This window comes from Chiloscyllium plagiosum, unplaced genomic scaffold (genome assembly GCF_037043375.1).
Source record: "Chiloscyllium plagiosum isolate Xiang-an unplaced genomic scaffold, Cpla_swu_hap1 HiC_scaffold_21, whole genome shotgun sequence".
Classification (NCBI taxonomy): domain Eukaryota; kingdom Metazoa; phylum Chordata; class Chondrichthyes; order Orectolobiformes; family Hemiscylliidae; genus Chiloscyllium; species Chiloscyllium plagiosum.
The window spans coordinates 16,817,120-16,843,700 of NW_028270159.1; the positions used below are offsets into that span (position 1 = coordinate 16,817,120).

Sequence of the window (26,581 nt, forward strand, 5' to 3'; positions counted from 1 at the left end):
TGTTCTATGTTAAATAAGTACGCTCATTTGAAAAATATAGTTAACCAAATACGATGCTGCAGATTGTATTTTGTTGGGTAAAGATGCTTGTTCTCGAGCAGGAGAGACATTTATGTGTATTATTTAAATTTTTGTTAAAATGGATATTCATTAAATTTTAAAAACCGAATGCCACTAATGAAACTGCCATTACTTTCATTATCTTTTATTCTACTTTTTACTTGCTGAATTGTAGGCTTTTTATGTCTAGCTCTGTTTTCATACTTTAAAGATGCAGTGAGAAAACTTGTGTTTTTCAGTGTACAGCCAGTACTGCTCGGATGTGTATCTATGGGCTGCTGTCATTTGTCCTAACGTCGTTTGAAGAAGAAACTTTGGGAGATCAGCAGGTAGAAAATATGACATTTGAGTTGACTATTAGGATATACCTGTAAAAGTCGCCTGGTGGAAAACTGTCCATAAAAATATTGCCAGGAATGTGAAATTAATGTTAATATAAAATAAAGATGGAGTGTACATCTTTAAATTTAGTAAAAGCAAAATACCACAGATGCTGGAAATCTGAAGCAAACAGGATGATTCTGGAGAAACTCAGCAGGTCTAGCAGCATCTGTGGAGAGTGGAAAAGAGTTAATGTTTCATGTCCTGTATGATTTCTGTTCAGAAAAAGTCACATGGGACTCTAATGATTTTTCTCTTTTCACAGATGCTGTGAAATGTTTCTCCAACATTTTGTGTTTGTTACTTCACATGTGAAACTGCATTACACCTAGCCCAATTATCTCCTGCAAACCAACTCTGCTTTACCTGAATGTGACAATTCAACTTCACTTCCTGAATAGATCATTTAAGGCTGGGAATTCTGTTCTGTGTAACTTCGCTCCTGACAGTGCAAATTACAAGGCACAGGCCAGAAATGGACTAAGCTCAATTTACCTGGGCAAGTGCAGCTCCACATATCCAAATAAAGCAGTCTGGATGATTGCTACTCGCCCACATTCATACCCTTCACAACTTGCATACAGTGGTAGCAGTGTGTACCATGTAAAAGATGCACTGAAATAACTCACCAAGGTTCTTTCAACAGCACCTTTTAAACCTGTAACCTCTACCACTTAGAGGAATAAAGGCAGCATATACATGATCACTCTACTAATTCTCTTTCAAGTCACTCTCTATCCTCACTTGGAACAATATTGCTCTTCTTTCTCTCACTGGGTCACATTGTTTGAACTGCTTTCCTATAACATTGTTGGTGTGCCTATTCCAGATGGACTATAATGGTTTAAGCAGGTGATTCATTGCTACCACCTTGAAGACAATTAATGTGCAATTATTCCTAATCTCCTTCACAACAAGTGCCATGAGTAAAATAAAAAGAAAGCAAATTGATTAACCCTGTTAAATGTTGAACTTCATAGTATGCAAATATCTTTTCTATTACTTGCAGGTTTGTTTCATAATTAAGGAACAGTTTTCCTATAAATTAGAATGTTGTTTAAAGTTTCTAACATGTTTACTAATAAATTTATTATTTGGGCGAGCAAAGGGATTTCTACTATGCTTACAAAGTTTAGCTCAAATTTCTTTTAAGATTCTGTCAGCAGATGATTTAAAAAATCTCTTTAAACTAACAATGTGATTCTATCCAGCATTGTTGTTCATTAATGGCAAAACTATTTTGAACATTTATATCTTAATGAAAGGAAAACTATTCATTTTCAAAACTGCAGTTGTCATAGATGATTTGTTCCTGGCTGCTGTTTTTTGGGGCATGATTGGGAATTGGCACAATTTTCCATTCAGTTTGTATGAATTCATGGTATTTGTGTTTTGATTTCACCTTTAATAGATTTTGGTGCAGAACTATTCTTTATTTTCAGAAGTACACTGATTTAATCCTGTTTTACTTCTCTTCCAGCACTTGATTGATGTTGCCTGTGAGGTCTTCACAGCCCCAAATCTGGCAGAACTTTTTTGGGATACCGTAAGTACATCAAGTTGCGTTTATCTAAAGATCGTAAAGATGATACTGAGCCCCCACAGAAGAATCAAAAAACCTTATTCCAGATATCAAATTCCTGCCAGCTGAAAGTGCTATAATGGCCAGCTTGAGAATAACATACCAAATTGAAATTACAAATTTCACAAATGTTGAAGCAATTTTTGTTTTCTCTGTCCATCCCCTGGGAAATGTAAATGATTATTGCTGACTTATTAATGAAGAGCTTTTCTCTTAACACCATTGTGGAAAAAATGTGTGTTGTTCTGCCATGTCAGATGCATCTTCTGCTTAACCTGTTTCAGTTATTTAGCTGCATGACACAATAGTGATGCATAACCGAGAATGCATAGTTCTCATAAGGATTCTAAAAAGTTTGAGAGTTGTTTTAATTTCTGAAAAATGGTTTAAATGCCATCGGTTTAGTATAATGTTTTATGCTTTGTTTTGGTATAATTGAATATTTTACGGTAACTGCATTTTTATTGTTTTACCTGACATGGGTGGTCCAGAAAAGCTGTTACTGATAATAAAGCATTAATTACTAGAGATAGTCACCACAATCAATCTAGTTCTCCATAATAAACTTATCATGCCGCTACCTGGTTTGCATATGAGCATAAATAAGTTCCATTTTTTTTGCCAAGTTCATGTGTTCATTCTTTTCCTGTGGTCCTCGGGGGTGGGGTGAGGGGTGGTTCTGACTATTAAAGCAATTAAGTGTATATTGGGCATCCCCATATCTTTTCAAAATAAAACTTGAGTAAAGAGTTAATCTTGTTGCACCCTATTTCCTTACCTTTGTGCATAAGGTTGAGTATGAGTATGCTATGAGTATAAATATAAACAATGGAAAAAGCTCAGGATTTTAAATTGTTTCATTTAACAAAATTAAAATTGTGTTAAGGTTTACTTGCATAACATTGTGTGAACTCTGATTCCTTTTTGCATCTGTTTCCATTTTGTTTTGATGTCAAGGAACCAACAGCAGGTATTGCTATTTTATTGGACAACAATTGTGGAATGTTCCCACAGTCTATGGCACCATTGTTGCAACTGCTATCTGCACTGATATCCGATAAATCCACTGCTAAAAAGGTATGTGTAGGCTTACTGATCAGTTTTCAAAAAGGGACTCCAAGAAGCAAATTACTTCAAATTTATACTTTCTATTTAAAATGAGTCTTGTATAAATGGATTTTCATAATGTTACTGTATTTGGGAATTACACCGTATTATTGACTGCAATATAAAGGCAAGAAGCAAAAGTCTTGGTCATATTATAATTGATGGTAAAATAATTCTTTTTCTTTTCGCTGGGTTTGTGTCCAGTTGGTGATATTTTACTTTGTTTTGAAGGTTTACAGTTTTTTGGATAAAATGACATGTTACACAGAGCCATATAAGCATAAACCACATGATGTACTTTCCCACGAGGATGGAACAAGGTGGAGGAGGCAAATGCCAAAGCTGCTTTATCCGCTTGGTAAAGTGTTTTGTACTTAGTTCAAATCTTGTAATTTTATTCCTAAAAATGGAAATTACAACTTTTAAAAGATGTTTAGACAGGCACGTGAATAAGAAGGGTTTAGAGGGATATGGGCCAAATGCAGGCAAATTGATCTAGTTTAATCAGCATGGATGAGCTGGAACAAAGGGGCACTTCTGCGCTGTATGATAAATTCTATGAGAAGGATCATGGAACTGAGATCAAAGATTTGTTTAATGAAGGAGCAAGCTTGAAGAATTGAACATCTTACTTCTGTTATTAATGTTCTCATCACTTTTTGATGTTTGTGGCTGGATAATTGTTAGAATTGTGAATATAAACACACAACCACTTTTTGTGTATAATTGATCTCATTTAGTATTGGAAGTGACATTCGTGAAATTAGTTTATGAATTCAGCTAAATAGCTTGATATAGCACCTTCAAGGAGGAGGTAGAGGGAGTTGTAATAGGAGATCACTTAGATAGTGAATGATTTGTGATTTGGGAAGGAAGCCGACGTAAGTATTTAAGAATGCTGAAGAAGCGTCTTTTTTTTCTAAACTTAAGTTTTAGACTCTGCGAGGAGCCTGTTTCCCAGTGGGTAATAAATAATCAAGTATTAGATAAACCTTGTTGAGCTCATAAATGAGTAATGGCATTACTATCCTTGATGTGCTGAGTACCTTATTTCACTAATGCACTGAGATATTGACCTTTCTGTACAATCTTTTTAAATATAACAACAGTAATGGATCTAGAATATAAATTACAAGGAAAGAGTTGGTGAAACTTTGCTATCATTGAGCTGACATTATATATAAAATAGATTTGATGTATGTAGAAATATTTTCTAAAAATCGTTGCAACTTTATAAACATTATTAAAAGAAGTAATTCCCACATATAATATGCATTTTTAAAATTTAATCATAGGATCTGGTCAGGCTAATATACGCATGCCGCAGGGTACATATGGACATGTAATACCTGCAGGCCAGGGTTTTCTGGTACGTTGGGATTTCTCGTATAGCTCCTGGACAGTGTTCACTTGTGAGATTGAGATGCTGTTACATGTGGTTTCAACAGCAGGTGAGTTTGATAGCAGTTGTCATGTGTGTAAAATATAACTACTTTAATTAATTTTGGAAGTAGTTAAATATTGGTGAACAACATCTGTGTTCAAAAGGAATAGAAGACACATTCTGAAATAAAATTGGAATTAATGGCCTGGATTTTGCAGTTAGTGCTAATGCAGAGGTGCTCACTACTGATCTAGAAGAAAGAGCTTTGCGCTAATGATCTCTGTGACATGGATTTCCTCTTTCTCCAATGTTAGTTTGAATTGGTGCCAAGTTAAGGGGATCTCCGGGTACACAGTATCAGTGATTTCATCAAACAAGTAAACGGCCAATCACCTTGAGAGATCCTCTCAGACTACAAACCAGGAAGGAAAATCCAGTGATTGACTTCACTTCTAATTAACATTTATAAAGCAAGGTAAATGATTGGGTCATATTTGGATTAAAGTAGACGCTGAAACATGGAAAATATAGGTATATTTAATATTCCACAAATATAAAATTTAAATTTTTAAGACCAAAGAGGCTGTTCAGTAATTTTGAACTTAGTTTAGTGAACTAAAAGTTCAGTTACACTTGAGTGTGTAACTTAAAGGGTTTTTAGAGCATGGCCAATAGTCTGAAAGGCAAGTACTTGTAAGTTTAGTGTATACTTGATTGTACACTAGGATCTTCCAACAGTGAACCCTGTAGGAAAGCATATGATTATTGCCAGAAACTTCTAGATTTATGTTTAACTGTGCGAGTGCACGTTCCAGAAGCTGCTGTTTGCAAAATCTGGGCCAAAATGGTTTTCAATTTCTGCCTGTTTATTACTAGTGTACAGACTTTCCTGAATTCATAGTTCTTGATAACTTTTTTTTAGTTTAAGCATTAAATGCTCACTTTCTAGTGTTAATTGTGTAATTGAAATTATTGATTTCAAATTATTTAACACAGCAAATTCAAATTATTGGCAGTAGTATTCAAAGCAAATTTGAGGTATTTTCAGATGAAACAACTAAGGTTACACATGTCTTTATCAAATATTTTAACAACTCTATATAACAATTGTCCTGATTTCCCAAATCTGGACTGTTGAACTGACAAAGGCATTTGGAACTCACCTGATATCAATTCACTTTTTGCCAATTAAATTTAATAAATGCCTTGCATAACATAATTTATGAAACCACCTCCGTGAAAATATCAGTAACAAATTGTTAATTCAACCTTTGGTTTTATTTGACAACAGACATTTTGTTTCTGTAACATTACATTAATCCTTAAATGGTTAACTTATAATGGTTAACTATAAATGTATTGAGATAGGTTTTATGTATAGTTTTGTCTTACTGTACCAGACGTTCTTCTTCACTGCCGGAAGGTCAAACCGATTATTGATTTAGTACACAAAATCATCAGCACGGATTGGTCTATTACGGATTATCTGCTGCCAATCACTTCTCGTCTGTACATGTTAATCCAAAGGTAAAATATTTTAATAGATATTTTATGAAGCTAAGAGTAAAACATACAATATTTTAAAGGTTATATTTGTATGCATGTGTAGTGTTGCCTGTACGCGACCAGATTTTGGATAACTGGCATGACTGCTAAGTTGCTTCAGTATTGGTCTGTTTTTCATTTCAACTAAGAACTCATGAATCAAGTTTTCCATTTGGCAAAAGATGTTATATTTTCTGATTCAGCAGCAGAGTTATTCATGCAGCACTCTCAAATAGTGTTAGATTGATTACTTGACAATTTTAATGTTTAGATTTGTAATGGAAAATGTGAATTGTTTTGTGCTAATAGTTTTATGCTTGTTGCAGGCTTAGTTCTGTGCTAAATCCTCCAACAGATGTGATTGCTTCTTGTGTAAATACCCTTACTGTTCTGGCCACACGGATGCCAGCCAAGGTAAAATGCAATGGACACAATTGGACAAAACGTTGTGTTAGTGTATGTACTTAAGGTCAAATGGAAGCCACGGAATTTTTATTTTCTCCAATCTTTTTAGGTTTTCCCTCTGCTAATCAACTTCTTCTGGTTGAGAGAATGGGCAGGTTAACTGTTCCCAATCCTCTGCAGTTCCATTCTTAAGATAGCTGCTAAGAAGGGCATGGATTCAGTGGAGGTTGACTCGCTCTTTTTCTTTTTATCTTCTCCTGTTCTCATTGGGGGAAAGCTCTAAGCTTCTATTTGGCAACCTCCTCCCGATATCACAGGTGAGATTAGCAACTCGCCATGTGAAGAACTGTGCGTGTAACCTCATCTACGTTACAGTTTTAATTTCTTTTGCATCATTTTGTCATTCCATGACCTGATTATTTCAGATGCGGACAGTGTCCATTCTGATCTGAAATCTGTGCCTTTTCACTTTGGCCACTGCTAATTAGCAATAATCCCAGCTGCTGTTTGGCCACCAGTTTGATTTAAGGATACCCTTGTGCTATACTTTCATATGCGTTTTTAGATAGACAAGCTGTGAACATATAGACCAGAGATTTAACAGGCTAAATTTAATTAACTTTAGAGCAACAAAATATGCAAAAACTAATATATGTGCAAAACACCTATGGTTTATTACATTTCATCTGAGCACTAACTTTTTTCCTCAAGATTCAGAGCATCATATTAGGATAAAAGTGAACCATGTTGAAAGTTAAATCAGATCAGCCTTCTCATTGCACCAGTGTATTATGTTTAGCTACAACCTTCAGAAAGGAAATTCCAATGAAAATTGAACCACACATTGAAAGCTGCTTTTTGAAACTTTTGTCAGAATCTAGCAAGAGCAAAATCAGCAGATATAACTTGATTTCATCACTTAATTTTTGACTGAAAACAGATAAATTTTTAAAAGTAATGCCAAATAGCTGGATTTTTCACATAAGCATAACCGGACCACATTTGACTCAGATTTATACATTGGCAGAAACATTAATTTACTTGAAGCATTAATCTGTAGGTGTTATGCAACTTACTAATAACTTAATTTAGATTTTAAGAAATATTGTTTTTAAATTCTTTTGCTGTCTTAAAACATTTTTCTTTTGAGTGCATTCTTTGGTTACGTGAAGGCTTTTGTACTTTAATATATACCTAACAAATGAACTGCACTAACTTCTGTTCTGTATTTAGGTTTGGGCAGATCTACAACATACAGGCTTCTTACCATACTCTGTTACGCAAGTCACTGGGATTGCTCAATCCCTCAGGTATTGATTATAAATTTTGTTACAAAGTAAAATGTAAAATCCAGATTACTTGACAGTAGTGATTGAATTAAATTTTATAACTCTTTTTACTTCATTGCCTCTTCAATTAATTTTTACAAACAAAATCAAATTTCTAGTTAAAACTGCAAGTATGATACAGGATTTCATATTTTAACCCTTTGACCAGAATAATCAAAATTAAAAGCACTATTGACCAAACAGTAATTCTGAAGGCAGCTTATACTTTAAACTACTGACAAAAATCCACCTTTACACAACTGAAGAAACCATTTCATAGGTAAAGTTCACATGGTCTCTTAAATCGGTGTTTGATTTTTCCCAGACTGTCACGTGATTTTTTCGTTTGATTCCTTATGACCTTTTCAAACTGGAGGCCTTTGACCAGCGGTGTGCTGCAGGATTTGTGCTGGGTCCATTGCTTTTCTTCACTTATGTAAATGATTTAGATATGAACATAGGAGATATGATAAGTAAATTTGCACATGACACCAAAATAGATGGTGAACTGAAGCATTTTGTATCGAACAGCTTGGCAACATTTTTAACCAAGACAAGTTTTTTTTAAATTTAGTCTTCTGATGTTATCCCACCTGAATTGAGCCAGACAGATTTTGTGAAATTCAAGGCTATCTTTTAGGAAAGTTTTATTTTTAAACCAATGGATTCATAAATCCTTTGAAAACCCATCTTCATGACAACGTGAATCCCGTGGGACTTGTATCCGGGTAGAAATACTGGTTAGCTATCCTTCAGAGCTGAACTGTCTTAGAACTAAATGGACAGTTTAAAGCACAAATGTTTAAAACCTGACACTCAACATCTTCCTGGGAATATTGTTGTAAAGCGGGGGTTGACCCTGGCCTCTAAAACCAAAACACTGAGGCTTGCCTCGCCTTATCTGTTAAGAAGAGTGTGAAAGGTATAATAACCTACCTCTCACCTCTCCCAATCTGTTATAAAGAAGAGGTTAAATGAAATGAAATTCTTTTACTCACTCTGTAATCAACAAGTAGCATTATTTATCTAACTCCAACAGTAAACAAATTAACAGCACCACTACTGAACTGAATAATTCCACTCTAACTAATTATTCCTGAAACAAAACCCTAATGGTATGCAGTTTGAATAAATACAAGTCCTACTTATATAACAAAACAATAGAATTTAGTGTCTCAAAATTACAGCTCGAATGAGTCTTCTGGAATGTCCCTCACCCTCTGCGCTGATCTTCCACCAGGAACATCTTTCTCTGTCAATTCTAGTTTCTGAAACACCCTCTCTGTCTAATTCTAGTTAAGATTGTTGTAATGTCTTTTAGATGGTGCTTAATTGGAGAGCTTAAAGCTTCTGTGAGAGCCAGATATTTAATCTTAAGATTGCAGTTTGCTGTCACTGATTTTCCAAATGCCCTCATCTTTTATACCCTTGCTGACCTATTAATTTCTTTACAATTGGATTGGTTCTAGGTAGTCAAAATGATAAGATTTAAACTTAATTGGTTTTTAACATCAGAAGACTAAATTTAAAAAAAAAACTTGTCTTGGTTAAAAATGCTGCCAAGCTGTTCGATACAAAATGCTTCAGTTCAGTTGCTATCTGTGCACCTGCACTTTAAACTGCTGTTCAGATATCCATTATAAGTCTAAGCACCATTTTTTAAACGCTTTCCCCCATTTTACAACTTTACACACATTAACTTCGCAACAGTGTGTAGAGACTGCCATTTTGAACACTGTAGACATAGATGATGCTGTCATTGTCATCATGTGTGAGCATCATATGCCGTCTTTTCAACAAAACAATCTGAGCCTTCCTTTAATCTTTAATGACTAACAGTTATATTACTCAGGCCTGTTGGCATGGCAAAATTCAGAAGAGCACATAATTCCTTTTTGTTTTTGACTTATTAATTATTTGCAATGCAGAATTATCCTCTCAATGCTTGCAGCTACAAAGTCTCTTGTGACCAGTAATGTTATCTTTGTATTTCGATCTAGTATACTTTTAAATTGAAGTTTACTGTTGACTGGGGGATTTCTGTCATTAGTTCCAGTATTTGTAAAATATTTTAAAATAACTTTAAAGCTCCCTCTTTTTATATATAATTTCCATGCTAGATCAGTTGTTTGTTTCAATTTTAAGGTTGGTAACTTTTTATTAGCCAAAGCTATTAAATATTGCCAGCAGACCCTGGGTGAGCTTTCCCAATTCATTCTGGTTCCAGACAAGATACCCTAAAATGTTAAATTCCTGGATGAAGAGGGATTAACTGGCACCTTTTTTTTAATTCACCCTAACTCATTAGTTGAAATAAGGTTAATTTAACAACAATCCCTTGCCTTTCTACCACTCTCTGAGAACCAAATGGCCCTCTGTTTTATATTAAGCCAATTTAACTAGGTGTTTATTAATTACTGCATGCAAAAAGAAATACTATACTAATTAACATATTAGAAATTAGGTGAACCCAAAGTGTTTCAAATAAAAGTTAACATGGATTAGTGTAAGTTGTTTGTAAAGAGACATTGGGTTGCATTGGTACTGTTGCCTTTAGCAGTTGAACGATGATTTTTGAGGTTCTTGGTTTTGTAGGCTGATGGAAGGTCCTGATTGCTTTAGTAAAACTGCGTTGTAGCCCTCTTAGTGAAAGTCTTTGCCTGCTTCACAGGAATAACTAGGGAATAATTCTTTGACTGACAGTCAAAGTAAGTAAATCCAGGCTGGTGCACGAGACCTTTCAATTCCACTGGTTTACTTCAAAGAAATATTAGTGTACGTGAGGATGCAAGTTGCCTGGACAATGAACATGTTTGTCTTTGATTAGTGTAGGCACTATTAGAGATGTGTACAAACTAGATTTTTTAAAGCACTATGAATAAATTATTCATTAAGGAAGAAACTTCAGAATTAAAGGTTAGATGGAAGCATCTTTGTTTTACTATAGTTGTCTTCTCAGAGCCATGCTGTACTAGTCACAGCCGCACCGCACCCCCCCCCCCAAAAAAAAAGTTTGAACAAATTTTGTTTACAGGCTATTGAAATCTGTTGAATTATTATGTGCAATTTAATTTCATTTTTGTTGAAAATTTCTTGTCGTTTGGGTAATGGCTTGAAGACTTGCACCGAAGTTTGCACTGTCTTTTCTCTAATTTTTGTCTTGATTCTTAAATGCATAAATCCTTCCTTTCACCTGCCTATTCTAATGGGGTTTAAAATTCTTTCTGTTCCTTATTTGTTTTGCTTTTTACTATCCTGATGAGGGCAAGTGATAAATTTTATATTCAGGAGGACATAGCAAATGGAATTGGTTCTTGCTAGCACATTGCCTTTTGACACTCTGGCTTTCTCCAAATAATTTCCAAGAAAGAATACTTTGCTGAATTGAATTTTGTTGTCATATTGATGGAGAAATTGGACATACAGCAATCAACATTTATTTCTTGAAGGGCTGAAGGAATGCAAGCTGGTAGTTATGGTAACCTACTGCTGAGCATTGAGAGACCGCAGGGCGAGTACAGTGTCACAATGGCCTTTCTCCGACTGGTTACAACACTTGTCAAGGTAAAGTTGCTTCTTAAATGCCTGTGTTTAAATTGCTTTGTTTTTCATCTTAGAAATTAAGTAATCTCTATGAAACAACTTGTGTTGGAGATATCAAGATGACTTTTCATTAGTTCGTACATGGGAACATTTTCACTGTAACTTAAAATAGTGTTTCGTGCAAAATATACTTGTCCAATGGTTCAAATAACTTGATAGTTGTATGTAATGTGGCACAAGTTTCTGCTTTTAGTGAGAATTGTGTGTGACGTTAACAAAAACATCCAGTAATTGAGAAGGCAGCTTGTGCATAGAACAATGTATGAAGCATTTTGTAATGTTTTCTGTTGAGTTTCTGAATACTGTGCTCTGTTAGGTCAAATTACGGATATTTATTGGATTAGTGGATAGGTTGATTCTGTAGGTTCCTGTTAGGGAACTTCGGTCAGAAGTACAATATTTTTATCACTAGTGTTAATAGGCGAAGTGCACCTAAGTGTGGTATCAATTATTATTGACTGCATTGAGTAGTCCATATATAAAGGTTAAATGGTCCAAAACTGCTGCCTGTTTGGAAATTGATAAATTGTAAGCAGTAATGGTATTTGCCTGAATCAGTTATCTAAGATTGCTGTTGCAGCTTTCTGAATTTAGTTTGATCCTCAATTCTACAGCTAGATTTTCAGCTGAGTACGTGCAGTCCTGTTGCTGTGTTCAGACATAACCTGTCTGCACTTGAGTGGAAATTTAATGAAACAGATGCAAATGTCGTGTCAGAATACAATTTGAAAATTATTGGTGAGAAACTCATGGTGTTTCTACTTGGATCTGCTGAATTAATCTCTTGTGTAATCCTTCTCACAGTAAACTGAAGTAATCATTGACATGAACCAAGCGTTTGTCGATAGTTTGAGATTGGGACTGTATGGTGATATCCCCAGTCGTTTTCGGAGCATACGGCAATTGATACAAAGTTTGGTACTGCTGCTCAGCAACATGCTATTCCATATATCTGGTTAATTCTACCAAAATATAGAAAATACCAGTATTATAGAAAAAGAGAATTTGGTGATGTGTGAACAAATTAAAATTAGAAATGCTTCATATGTTATGAAACAACAAAATTAATGTCACTGCTGGAACTGCTAGGGTAATATGCATTACGCTTCATTCGCCTTAACTAAATTATGGGTAGCATGTATTTAATATCAAGGTTTTTAAAAATAAGTGACACTGTTTTGGAAAACTGTCAGTAAAATCATGGGGTAACATTCATAGAGTTAACCTTTTTCTTGGTTCTATGTTGTTAGTATCTTGTTTAGTATTTGGCAGTACCGCAGATATGGACAATTCAATTTAGTATGTGCTTTTCACACATGCCATTTTGTTTTTGTGCTTTCCAACAGGGGCAGCTGGGGAGTACTCAGAGTCGAGGTCTTCTACCTTGTGTGGTCTTTGTTTTAAAAGAATTACTGCCAACCTATCATAAATGGCGCTACAATATCTATGGCATACGGGAGGAAATTGGTAAGGATTTCCGCACAAATGATGTAAACATATTCTTCGATTAGTCGAGAGTATCATACAGCATGGAAACAGACACCTAAGTCAAACTAGTCAAAGCCAATCATATTCCCAAATTAAATTAATATCACCTACCCACCTGTATTTAGCCAAATGTCTTTTAAGCGTTGTAACTGTACATGTACCTGCATCCACCACTACGTCTGGCAGTTCATTCCACATACTAACCATTCTGCATTCTAAAAAATAAGTTGCTCTCATGTCCTTTCAAGTCTTTCTCTCACCTTGAAAAATACCCCTTAGTTTTGAACTCCCCCACTTTAGATCTAGCCTTTACTGTTCCCCTTATTAGTGCCCCTCATGTTTTTATAAACTTCAATAAGGTCCCCACTCAACCTGCTATGCTCCAGGGAAAATAACCCCAGCCTATTTTTATAACTCAAATCCTCCATTCCCAGCAACATGCTGATAAATCTTTCCTGAATCCCCTCCAATTTAATCATATTCTGCATATAACCTGAGCTGGACAAAGTACTCCAGAAGAGGCCTCACCAATGTCCTGTACAACCTCAACATGATGTCCCAATTCCTAAACTTAAAGGCCTGAGCAATGAAGGCAAGCATGCTGCATACGTTAATCATCCTGTGTTCCTGTAACACAAATATTAAAGAATTATGTACCTGTACACCTAGGTCTCTCTGTTTGACAATACTACCCAGGGCCCTTCATTAAATGTATAAGTCCTGTCCTCTTTGTTTTATCAAATGCATGTCTTGCATTTATCCAAATCAAACTCCATCTGCCACACCTGAGCCCATTGACCCAATTAGTCAAGATCTTTTTGCAATCTTAGATAACTTTCTTTACAGTCCACAATACCACCAATTTTGGTGTCATCTGCAAACTTAGTAATCATACCTCCGTTCTCTTTGAAATCATTAATCTAAACAAGCAAAAGTGGACCCAGGTGGTTACAGGCCTCCAGTCTAAAACACCACCCTCTGTCTCTTATCATAAAGCCAATTTTGTATCAATTGATAAGCTGTCCTTGAATCCCATGTGATCTAAATTTACTAATTATTCTACCATGCAGACCCATGTCAAAGTCATATAAACCATCCACCTCTCTGCCCTCATCAATCTTTTTGGTTACTTTCTCAAAACCTCAATCAACTTGAGACATGATTTTCTTTGCACAAAACCAGGCTGATTGTCCCTAACCATTCCTTGTCTCTCCAAATGCGTGTAGATCCTATCTTTCGGAAACCCCTCCAAACACATAGCCACCACTGATGTCAGACTCATTTCTGTAGTGAGTAGGCTTCTCTTTGCAGCCTTTCTCAATACATAGCATTAGCCCTGCTCCGGTCCTCTGGCAACTCACCTGTGGTTGTGGATGATACAAATTAGGCTAAAAGATTTGTATAATACCTTCACGTGTTGCTCATACTTTCAATGCGCTTCAAATGTGGGTGATGGTGGTATAGTGGTGAGCATAGCTGCCTTCCAAGCAGTTGACCTGGGTTCAATTCCCGCCCGACTGTGGTTTGTAAACAGTCTTTTATGAGCGGCATGGTGGCATAGTGGTTAGCACTGCTGGCCTCACAGCGCCAGAGACCCGGGTTCAATTCCCGCCTCAGGCGACTGACTGTGTAGAGTTTGCACATTCTCCCCGTGTCTGCGTGGGTTTCCTCCCACAGTCCAAAAATGTGCAGGTTAGGTGAATTGGCCGTGCTAAATTGCCCGTAGTGTTAGGTGCAGGGGTAAGTGTAGGGGAATGGGCCTGGATTGTGCTTTGGCAGGTCGGTGTGGACTTGTTGAGCCGAAGGACCTGTTTCCACACTGTAAGTAATTTAATCTAATCTACTCTAATTCAATTGTGTAATTACTGTTTAAGTAAACAATTGCTATTTTGATACTCAAAAAGCTTCATTTAGCAGTAATGATTGTGTTTTTGACAGTGGTAGATGGAGCAGGAATGTCAATCAGGGGACTGGGGGGAAGGGGGAGAACTACTTCAAATATTGACATGAATGCTTCAGTGTTGTCTTGAGCCAGTGGAGCAGTCAGGCAAAGCCTTCTTTCAGTTTCTCTACTGGGTGCCTTTGACAACATTTCAGGAACTTATTGCAGTGCCTTCTTACAATGTTGTCAAGTTAAAGCATACAATTTTTAACTTGTGTAAATGCTGCTCTTTGAGTTGAGCTTTTATTACCTTTGTAATTGATTATACTTTTAAATTATTTGTGTATGCATTAGTATCATGGCAGCAACAATGTTCAAACTGTCTACATAGCAAGCATTATTTGATAACTTTTTTTTCAGGGAATAGTCTCCCAAGTTTGTAAAACTCTTGAACTGGAAATGATTTATTAAGATATTTGCATAAATTGTTCACAGCAAACAACTGTGCTGTAGTAGTATAATCTTAATGGTATGTAAGTTGTATTCAAAAACCATTTTAAAACCTGATTTCACAATCATGTGTTCTGATTTTTCATGTCAATAATTTTCAACTGCAGCATATTGTAGCCCTGTAATGAGGCTTGCTTGCAATTCCATTTTTCGGCTCCTGTATGGAAAAAGGCATTGAGAATTGCTTCTGTTGGTGAAGCCCTCAAATTTTCATTTCTTCAGGCAACAGTATGTTTAGAATATCTTTACTATCTGGAATTATACCACAATATCTAATTTAGTTGAGGTTAAATCTACAAATGGACTTGATGCCAACAATATGAAAACAATGGGCAATATTAGATTTGAGCACAGCTTATGCCAGTTCTGTGAACTTTTAAAAAAATTTGAGTCCCCTTTCAACCTTTTTTGGCGAGGATCTTCCCATTAGTCCAAACGTTTGTGTTTCCAGGAGAGAAATATTCACTTACTAAGGGGAGAGATCCTGCTATATCTTCCAGCAATTGGGCAGCTAATTGGCTGCTGGCAGACTTTCTGCTGAACTTAGGACCCCAGACCAGAAAGTCCTGGCCGCTAACAGTCAGCTGGTTAGACTGGTACACTTGTGCCACTGCCAGCAGAATACCCTCTGTGCCTTCAGGACAAATAATTACCCACTGGAAAGGTAAGTGCTGTTGGAGATGTCTTTTGGACGTTGGCCAGTGGAAGAAGGAAGCAATGGCCGAGAGATGGCTCTCAGCCAAACCCTAGCCCTTGATCCAGTTGCTTGATACTGTGTTGGCTGGTGCACGTTGAAGGCGGTCTCCCACCAACTGTCAGCATGCCAATACCTGTTAACGAATCTAGTAGGCTGACTTTTAAAAAACACAACAAAGAGCGATGGATGCTAGAAATCTGAAACAAAAACATAAATTGCTGGAGGAACTTAGCAGATCCATCAGCATCTATGGAGAAAAAGCAGAGTTAACATTTTAGGAACCAAAAACAGAAATTGATGGAAAAGCTCAACAGGTCTGGCACCCTCTGTGGAGGGAAATCAGTTAATTCTTGGGTCGAGTGATCCTTCCTCAGAACTTTTTAACGTTTGAGTCCAGTTTCTCCAGCAGTTAGTTTTTCTTCAGTAGGATGACCTTCTCTTACTCAATCTGAAGCTGAAGAAATTGCAGCCTGAGTCGGATGAGCCCTTAATTTTGGTCCACCACCATTCTTCTTCATTGAAATCATCTCACGCCTCTATGCCTGCCACCTCTCTGCCTGGAAGTTTGCACTGTTTAAATGAGGTTCACTGAGACTTGTTAGTACACCCCTTATTCCCAGGCACTGTTCTTATCCAAAATGTACAGCATCGCATTGCTTTATATTGAAAGTGCAATAAGCTGATCGTTCAGAAATGTAAGAAAATTCTAGAATGTTTCTGTCTCTTGAAAATCTATACTAATTGTTTATCCAAAGCAAGGAAATACAGATGGTACCACCAGTCTCCAATCTAGCATGGCAACTCTTTGCAGCTGCAAATCTCTGTGAACCTCCATATTTTTGTCATAGGTGGAGGCTGTTCTGTTGTAAACAAAGATGAAACAATATTATTTTCTGGTCCTTCCTATTTTTAAAGTTTATTATTTGAGATGAGCAACATGCATATAAGTATAAGTCTGCATGATGCAATTTTAATGTATTTGTAATTCCATGTTTTTCAATTGGTATCACAGGTTGCCTAATTTTTGAACTTATTTATACCATCCTGCATCTGAATCCAGCGGAGGAATCACAAGGCAGGTATGTTGTAAGGATGCAATTTTTTTGTCAGCGTCTTTGAGGTGGACTTGAGAAAGAAGCAGTTATATTACACAAAGCTTAATTTTTTCCTTTCCTCCATTTAGTAACTCACTCAGTCTTCAGTCTTTGTGCACCCATTGTTTGGCAAATACAGAAGCAGGGCAGGCCATCATAAATATTATGGCTGTTGGTGTGGATACCATTGATGCAGTAATGGCAGTGCAGCCTAATAGGTAAGTTGTAATACAGAATTTGATTAGGCAAGGTGTAGTTTATATCAAACTACTATGCACTTTTGACAGATACAAAGCTCTGTTGATCCTAACTAGATAACTTCATGCTGCTTTTACAAAACTTTGTAAAAAAAAAACTTCATAGGTTGTATATGAAAGGTATTGTACCATTTAATTTGCATAAAAATATCATATATTAAACTTCAAACCTGCTATAAGCAGATGACTATTTAAGTTTCATTTTTTTGGTTATATAAATGCATGGCATATGAAGTTGAATAAATAATTGTTAGCTATTCAAATTTGGTAGCCTCATGTACCATATATGGCATGAGTATCTCTGATGCAGAGAAATATATTTTCTCTTTTTCCCTTAGCAGTGATTGCATCTTGGAAAAATAGAGGTTAATGTTTAGTTATGCATTTGTCTTTTACAGTTGTTTTTGCTTCACTGAAGTTAGAATACTTTTGTGCTATATGAGAGACTTTTTGTATTATGAAGTGATACTCACTGGTACCTTTGAAACTACCCAAACTTATTTCACGAGTCTTATTTTGACCAAGGAGAGAAATGTGGCATTACAGCCATTGCTGTGTCTTTGATAACTAGGGTAGAGCGCATGAGATCAAAACGTTACAAATGTAAAAGGCAGGACTTTGGTGCTAGAGTGTTGGGAGAGTTTTTTTTAGTGGGGAAGCTGTTCTTGATGTGCTTCATCTAAATGCTAGATATAGAGGATTTAAGTTGGGCAAGGAAAAATCTTTTTAAGAGGAATCTTTTTAAGATTATAAATGCCTTTGAGAAAAACTAAGGTATTTGTCGTCAATAACTTCCATTTGATGAGAGCATTGACAGCCATGAGACATCTCAAAACACTTGAAAGCCGTAATACTCTTTTGAATGTAGTAATTTGTGATGATGCTGCTTCTTTAACAAGGTGATATTGTCCTTGGCTTTTTTTCAGGAGGTTGTAAAAGATAGATTCTGGAAAGTCGAGGTTTGGATGGGTTTTAGGGCCAATTTAATTATAGCTAACATACTACCTCATGAAAAAGGCTTCCAAGTTTTTAGGAAAAAAACACTTGTGCAATGAAAGGGGACTGGCCAGTTCCTCTGGTTTGGTTTTGGCACAGTAGTGTTTGAAGCTGCTGGCCCCAACGAAGCAGGTCCATGCTGATCCATTCTCTCACTGACATTTCTCCTGTAAGACCCTGTGTTTGATTTTACCTTTGGGCCAAGGGGTGTTCTTGGGAGTTGTTGTAAGTATTGGAAATAGCATCGTTAAGTTGGGATGATCTGTTGGGTCGGAAAGTTATTTGGTATTTTGTTTTCTTTTGTTTGTGTTTCATTTGGTAATCTTGTAAATAAATTCTATTTTGTTTAAAACTTAGTGGTTTCACCAGCTGCATCCCTCCTGCAATATCCATATTACACCTGTTTAAAACAGCTAGCAAAGTTAGGGTCTGGACTACCTTCTTGAAGTGTTTTGAAGGGGGTCTGGCCTGTTCTATGACTGTTTCTCACCTAGGAAGTGAATGGCTTTTGCAAGGTTTGTGAAGGTTTGTAGCTCAGGTTGAGGTCCATGGATATCAAACCTACAGCTCAGCGAGCAAACCTACACCCTAAAGTGAATGGCTAGTTTGCATGCAGTAAGTTCTGACACACAGCAAATTATAGACGATCAGATAATCTTTTTTGTGTGATGTTGAATGAGGGTTAAATATTAGCCAAGTGTTTGGAGCCAACTGTCCTCTAACTTGAGATACTACATGGGTTTTTTTGGGGGGCAGAGGGCAGAAGGAGCCTCTGATTAATGTCTGATCTGAAAAATGGCGCATCTGACCGAGCAACATTTCCTCAGTAGAGCATTGAAGTGCTGTGAAAGTAACTATATTTTAGGAATTGAAAAATAGACACCACTTGCAATATAATGTTACATGGTCAAACTGATTTATCTTTGCTGCTGAAGAAAGACAAGATTTGGCCAAAGTAGACTGGGAACAGCTGCCTGTGGGTAATTAGACAGCATCACAGTGGTAAGAGGGTGATTAAAATGGAATTGGTGAGAGTGCAAGCCCAAAATGGTCCCTTTAGGAGGGAATGTAGGAGCAATATGCCCAAAGAACCGTGGATGTCTAGCAATGTTTAGGACGAGATAAGGAAAAGAGCTTTGTACAAAGGGAGCAAACCCATGGAGACTCTAGAGTATTTAAAGTGCAGTGGTGAATTTGGGCATGCAATTAAGAATACAAAGAGGGGGCATGAAAAATGCTGGTGATTAAGATTATGGGGAGATCCCTGTATGATCTAAAATGTATGAGAAGGAAGAAGATAACCAGAGAAAGTGTAGGGCCAGTTGGGAAGTAGAAGGCAATCTGTATGGAACTAGAGGATATTAGTATGATGCTAAACAAGTACTTTCATATGTCTTCACTTTGAAAGAGAAGGATGTAGGTAGAGAATTCAATACTTTGAGGTTCTTGAGCAGTTTGACATTAGAGAGTGATGAGATATTGGAGGTTTTGGTGGGCTTAAAAGTGGGCTGAACACCAAGTCTGCATGAGTTTATCCTAGATTACTGTGGTGAATTAGATTAGATTAGGTACCCTACAGTATGGAAACAGGCCCTTCGGCCCAATAAGTCCACACCAACTCTCCGAAGAGTAACCCACCCAGACCCATTCCCCTACCTTATATTCACCCCTGACACTATGGGCAATTTAACATTGCAAATTTACCTGACCTGCACATCTTTGGATTGTGGGAGGAAACCGGAGCACCCAGAGGAAACTCACGCAGACACTAAGAATGTGCAAACTCCACACAGACAGTCGCCCGAGGCTGGAATTGAACCCGGGTCCCTGGTGCTGTGCGGCAGCAGAGCTAACCACTGAGCCATCGTGCTGCTCCCTAGCGATGTTTACGGCGAGATAAGGAAAATAACTTTGTACAAAGGGAGCAAATCCATGGAGACCCTAGAGTAAACAAAGTGCAGTGGTGAACTTGGGAATGCAATTAAGAAAACAAAGAGGGGGCATGAAAAATGAGCATGAGGGAGGAAATTACAGGGACTTCAATCCAAAATTTTAATTTCTTACTAGCTACAAGAGAGGTGCCAGAAGACTGGAAGAGAACTAATGTTCTACTTCTCAAGGAAGGTAGTAGAGATTAAACCAGGGAATTGCACGTCAGTGAATGTTATATCAATAGTTGGGTAACTTCTGAAGAAAGTTCTAAAGAAAATAATTGATCTCCACTTGGAAGGGCAAGGTTTGATCAGATTGGTCAGCATAGATTTGTCAGAGAGACGTCATGCCTAACAAATTTAATTGAATGTTTCAAAGTGTTCAGTTATGTAGATGAGGGTAGTGCAGTTGATGTAGTTTATATGGATTTCAGCAACGTCTTTGACAAGATCCCACAGGGAGACTGATTAAAGAAGGTAAAAGCATATAGGATTCAGGATAACTTGGCAAATTGGCTTAGTAGTTGGAGACTACTACTAAGTGGAAGAAGCTGTATTTGAGACTGGAGGCCAGTGTCTAGTGACGAAGCACAGGGATCAGCGCTGGATTCCTCCATTATTCATAATATATATCAACTGTGTAGGAAAAGGTGTCAGGTGGAGATGCTAAGTATTTGGGTAGTTGACAGTCTTAGGTTAGAGAAGGATATAGATGGGATTGGTCAGATAGGCAGATGAAATTTAACCCTGACAAGTGAGAGATGATGCACTTTGGAAGAAGTAGCAAGACCAGGGAGTATTCAGAGAATGGCAGGTTACTAGGAAACTTGGAGGAAAAGAGGGATGTTGGGGTCCTGAAGTCTGCAGGATAGCTTATTAGTGTGGTTAAGTAGGGATATGGGACACTTGCCTTTGTTAGTTATGGCTTTGATTATAAGAACAGGCAGGTTATATTGGAACTGTACAGGACTCTGGTAAGGCCATAGCCAGAGAACTGTGTGCAGTTCTGGTCACCACACTAAGAAAGATGTGATTGCATTGGAGGGATGCAGAGGAGATTCATCAGGATAATGTCTAGAATGGATCTGTTTAGCTATGAAGAGAGGTTTTGGATGTAGGTTTGCTCGTTGAGATGCAAGGTTAATTTCCAGTCAAATACAAATATTTGTCTTGTATGTGTATGAAGAGAGGTTAGATAGACTTGTTTTTATTTTGGAGCTGGGAAAGCTGGGGGTGGGGGGATGTGATTGAGGTGTACAAGATTGAGGATCGTAGGGTGGGTAGTAAGCAGCTGTTTTCTTTGGTTGAAGTCAATCAAAAGGGTAATAAATTTTAAGATAAAAATCAGAAGGTTTAATCGGAATTTGAAGACCTTTTTAGTTGAGAGGGTGATAGGAATCTGGAATGCACTGCCTTGGAAGGGGAGGTAGTTGAAACAGGAAACCTCCAAAGTATCTGGATAAGCACTTGCAATGTCATAGCATTCAAGTCTAATGGTCCGAGTGCTAGCAAGTGAGGCTAGTGTAGATTTAGAGTAGTTTTTTTTTAGTGCAGACTTAATGGTTTTAAGGACATCTTATAATTCTCTGCAAACAGGAGTAAAAGAATAGAGTAATTACAATTAGACAAGTTCTATGAGGAGTTGAGTGTGATGCTGGAAAAACACAGCAGGTCAGGCAGCATCTGAGGAGCAGGAGAATTTACGTTTCAGGCATGAGCCTTTCATCAGGAATTCTTTGTTCCTGATGAAGAGCTTATGCCCGAAACGTCGATTCTCTTGCTTCTTGGATGCTGCCTGACCTGCTGTGCTGTTCCAGCACCACACTCTCGACTCTCATCTCCAGCATCTGCAGTCCTCACTTTCTCCAAGTTCTATGACGGCTTTATAACTATGAAACTTGCCTTATCCATCATGTTGAGCATTTATGCAGCTATTTGTTTTGACAATTTAGAAATACAAATTTTATCCAATTTTCTGCTTTTTTTCTTTTTCTTCCCAATGCAGCTGTGGATCTGAAGGATCCGGCCAGACACTCATTCAGACCATCAAGCTAGCGTTTTCTATAACTAACAATGTCATCAAACTGAAACCATCATCAGAAGTAGTTTCGCCATTGGAGCAGGCCCTAACACAACATGGTATGTAATAATTGTGGGGTGCAATGAATAATCAGAAATAACATTTGGAGCAGGATGAAATAGTTACTGCTGCTGGTGTTATGCAATGATTTTAAACTGTTAGTGTGCTGTTCCAACATAACTGTTATCATTTGCTGATGTTGTAGTTCCAAAGAGGCACTTAATGACATATTTTGGTTTTACAAAAGGATTGAAGTGAACCAATTACAAACCAGAGGAAAATAATGAAGTTCATTTAACTGTATATGTGTTGTTTGTATATCAACTGTGTTCAGTTATGTAGAGTTGGAGGACATTAACTGATCTTTCACTTGAGTACAAAAAGGCACTTGCTAAAACTGTGGTATAGCTCAGTTAAGGGGCGTATGCTTGTTATGTTTTGCTTTGTGAATAAAAGTTAAACTGAGTAAAGATTGGCTTTAGAATTATTCTTCAACTGTCTGTCCAGATTATATCAGTAGGTACTCCTCTGTTCATAGTTACTCTGATTTGAAATGCACAAACTACTTCTGAATCTGGGGGGATTATTGATTATGGTTTGTCCAGACAAATGTTATCTACGTTCTGAAGAGGGGTCCTATTGGACTTGAAATGTTTACTCTGTTTCTCTCACCACAGATGCTGTCAGACTAAGTTTCACCAATTGTTTGTTCTTGATTTTGATTTCTGTTAACCCTGCACTGCTTTCATTGCTCTCTGCTTTGGAACATTGAGAGTGTAATTCAGTTTATATTAATTGTTTTCTGTTATTTCAGTTAGATTGTTGTGCCTTTTTCCATGTTATCTTTCGAGCTGGCTGAGGAACATTGCTTTTTCAAGTAGCTATAGACGAGTTTAAGTTTGGGAACACTTACATTAACTGGCTGGTTTGACAGATTAGAAATCAAAGATGAAGTCACATTTGGGGTAAGAGGGGCAATAAATCTGGAACATAAAGACTCTGTCCATTGAGCAGAGTGCGGCAGATTGCAATGATGTAGTGGGAAATAGAGTTAGCCACAAAGTGGGCACGTGTAGACTTGGTCTTTGAATGACTCATCACTTAGCACTTGCCCTTTACTTCCACCTCATCATCGCTGACTTCTGAAAAATGAACAAATAGTGAATTTTTTGCTGAACCTTCTGTAACGTCTAGTGGTGCTAATATGCTAATTGGAACTCAGTTCTTGCAGCCCGGATAATATTAAACCTGTTTTGTTTGGTTTAATTTTACACTTGTGTTACCTATTTCAGGTACCCATGGTAATAACTTAATAGCAGTTTTGGCAAAGTATATATACCACAGGCATGATCCTGCATTGCCGCGCCTTGCTATCCAGCTCCTGAAGAGACTTGCAATGGTAAGTTATTTTTTAAAGTTCATGTGTCCTATAACATGTAAGAGCAGAAGTAAGTCCACCTTGTCTGCTCTGTTATTGTGTGATCATGACTGATCTGATAATCCTCAATTCTGCTTTCTTGCCTCATCCCATAACTCTTGATTCTCTTACTGATTAAAACTCTATTCAATCTTGAACGTACCCAATGACTCAGCCTTGCCAGCTGCCTATGGTTAAGGATTCCACAGATTGATTACCCTCAGAGTAAAAATGACTCTTCATCTGTGTCTTAAATTGGTGACCCCTTATTGTATGATTAGGCCTCCTTGTCTTAGACTGTCTTGAAAGGTAATCTAACATCTCTATGTCCACTCTGCCAAGCCCCCTAAGAATCATCTTTGTTTCAATGAGATCTCCTCTCATTCTTCTAAACATCAATGAGTACAAGTCTAACTGATTCAGCCTGCATGCTCAGTATCAACGTAGTGAATCTTCTCTGGACTGCCTCCAATACCTGTCTGTCCTTCCTGAGGTGAGGGAACTAAATTGTCCATGGTATTCTAGGTCAAGTCTAACTAGTGCATTGCATAGCTTTATCAAGGCCCTCCACAATTGTTATACCATATTCCCTTTGAAATAAATTGCAACAGTCCATTTGCCTTCCCTATTACCTGCTGAACTTGGGTGTGAACTTTTGATTCATGCAAGGGGGCCCTAAATCCCTGTGCTGCTAAGGGAAAAAAAACCCGTCTGTAGTCATAGCTTACTGACATCTCATGCCCAGCCTGACTGGTGTATCAAGATAGTATCTAGATTCGTGTATCAAGAGTGCTGAGTTGAGCAAGATTCTGAGACAACAGGTGCAGTAAATGGGTATGTAGGATGAGGAATTAGGTTTATGTTGTAAGTGTGTGAGGATGTTAACTAATTCTGAGAGTGCTTTAACTTGGAGTGCTAGCGTTTCACGTTACTTTCGTACTTTGGCAAATGGGACTATACCCGGCAGCATACAAAATGAGCTAAGGGTGAGATCACGTGCCACGTATCTTGTATGTCTGGTCATTCATTTTGACTCTGACTGATCTTCTCCCTTTATTTCATTCTCTGCTTGCTCCCCATTTCTGAGATTGGAAATCAATTTATCTATATATTTAATGACAGGAGCATCCAGAAATCTTTAGGGTCCATAATTCCTCAGATTCACAGCTCTCGAGTTCAAGAAGCTCTCCTCATCTTAATCCAAAATTATTGCCACCTTATGTGGTTGTGTCTTGATGTTCTAGATTCCCTAAACAAGGAGCAACAAGCTGTGTGACTAGCATGTCGAGATCCTTTGGGACATGTAATGCAGATTTCAGTAATTTTTCAATGTTGTTTTGTTAATTCCAGTGCTATAATCCTGATTCAACAATTACATTTACAGAAACAGATTTGCTTTATACTTTCGTGGTAATTTGAAGCTGCATGTTTAATTTATGTTCACCTTTGGACCAAATCTATAGCCAGGCTTCATTTGAGAGTTATGGACTCAGGTGTACTTTGGGTTGAGAATCCATTGGCTCAAAGTTGAATAGGTAGTGCATACTATTCTTCAGTAATGTAAAAGCTATAAATCAACAAATAATAGGACTTTAATAAAAATAGAGCAATAATTATGGGTAACTTTAATCTTGTTGATTGGGTTATTGAAATTGGAAAGTGTAGCCACAACAATTAATTCATAGACTGCATTAGGAATAGTTTTCTCGAGCAATGTGTCATGGAGCCAACCAGTGAATAGGCTATTTTAAATCTGGTAATGGGCAGTGAGGCAGGTTTAATAAATGACTACCTAGTAAAAGATCCTCCAGGAAGAAGTAGTCATGAATGTAATTTTCAGTTCGAGAGCAAGAAACTTGGTTCAGAAACAATTGTGTTTAACTTAAGAGAAATCACAGTGAAATTACCGTAAGTAAGCAGTGGCAGACATTTGAGATAATTCATTATTCTCAGCAAAAAAATACATCCCAGTTAGGAAGGAAGATTGAGTAAGGAAGTTCCGGAGAGCATTAAGTTGAAAGGAAAGGCATATAAGGAGGCCAGAGTCAGTGATAGCACTGAAGACCAGGATAAATCCAGAATCTAGCAAAGTAGGATTAAAAAGATGATAGAAAATAAACTACAAGGGCAAACTAACAAGGAATATAAAAACTGAGCTTCTGTAAATAAGGAAGAGAGAGGTCAACGTGAATATAGGTCTCTTAGAAAATGGATCTGAGGAGATGATTTTAGGGAATAAGGAAATTGAAGAAGAGTGAAATAGTTTCCATCAGTTTTTACAGAGGAAGATACTTCAAATTTCCCATTATACTAAAGAATATGAGGGAGGAATCAAGTGCTATTATTATTACTAAAGAAGTGGTATTGGGCAAACTATTGGGACAAAAGGCAGAGATGTCCATTGCCTCTGATACCTTGTATCCGAGGATCCTTTTTTTAAAAACAAGCAAGAGATGGTGGAAATATTGGTTGTAATTTTGCAAAAATAATCAGGGACTGGAGAAATACTAGATGATTGGAAAACTGCTGATATGGCATCCCTATTTAAACAGGAACAGAGGCAAAAAGCAGGCTGAATTGTCAAATATCTATTTGTTGGATAAACACAGGTCATTCTGCTGTAACGTGCGTTTAGTTAACGTGAATTTACCGTAACGTGATTGACAAATTGGGGACATGGTTTCTAAAGCTTGAACTTTTATAAAGTGGTTACGTCGCCAACACTTTAAGCGCTGTTTCTAAAGTGTGATTTTTCTATAACACGTGGTTACACAAGGACATAACCATCGCATTAAAGAAGAGCTATCTGTAATGGAAACAAATTTTAAGGAAGT

General features: G+C 37.2%; 1 protein-coding gene across 1 annotated transcript in view; it reads left to right on the forward strand.

The window, feature by feature from the left end:
* Positions 1-26,581, forward strand: part of nup188 (nucleoporin 188) — a 100,690-nt gene that overhangs the window by 31,338 nt on the left and 42,771 nt on the right. Inside the window, exons 12-25 of the mRNA XM_043720361.2 lie at positions 300-389; positions 1,922-1,987; positions 2,981-3,100; positions 3,362-3,488; positions 4,426-4,581; positions 5,915-6,041; positions 6,386-6,473; positions 7,698-7,774; positions 11,242-11,356; positions 12,742-12,862; positions 16,985-17,051; positions 17,156-17,284; positions 22,256-22,389; positions 23,623-23,729. Of these exons, the coding sequence (XP_043576296.1) occupies positions 300-389; positions 1,922-1,987; positions 2,981-3,100; positions 3,362-3,488; positions 4,426-4,581; positions 5,915-6,041; positions 6,386-6,473; positions 7,698-7,774; positions 11,242-11,356; positions 12,742-12,862; positions 16,985-17,051; positions 17,156-17,284; positions 22,256-22,389; positions 23,623-23,729 (1,524 nt within the window). The remainder of the gene's footprint in view (positions 1-299; positions 390-1,921; positions 1,988-2,980; positions 3,101-3,361; positions 3,489-4,425; positions 4,582-5,914; positions 6,042-6,385; positions 6,474-7,697; positions 7,775-11,241; positions 11,357-12,741; positions 12,863-16,984; positions 17,052-17,155; positions 17,285-22,255; positions 22,390-23,622; positions 23,730-26,581) is intronic.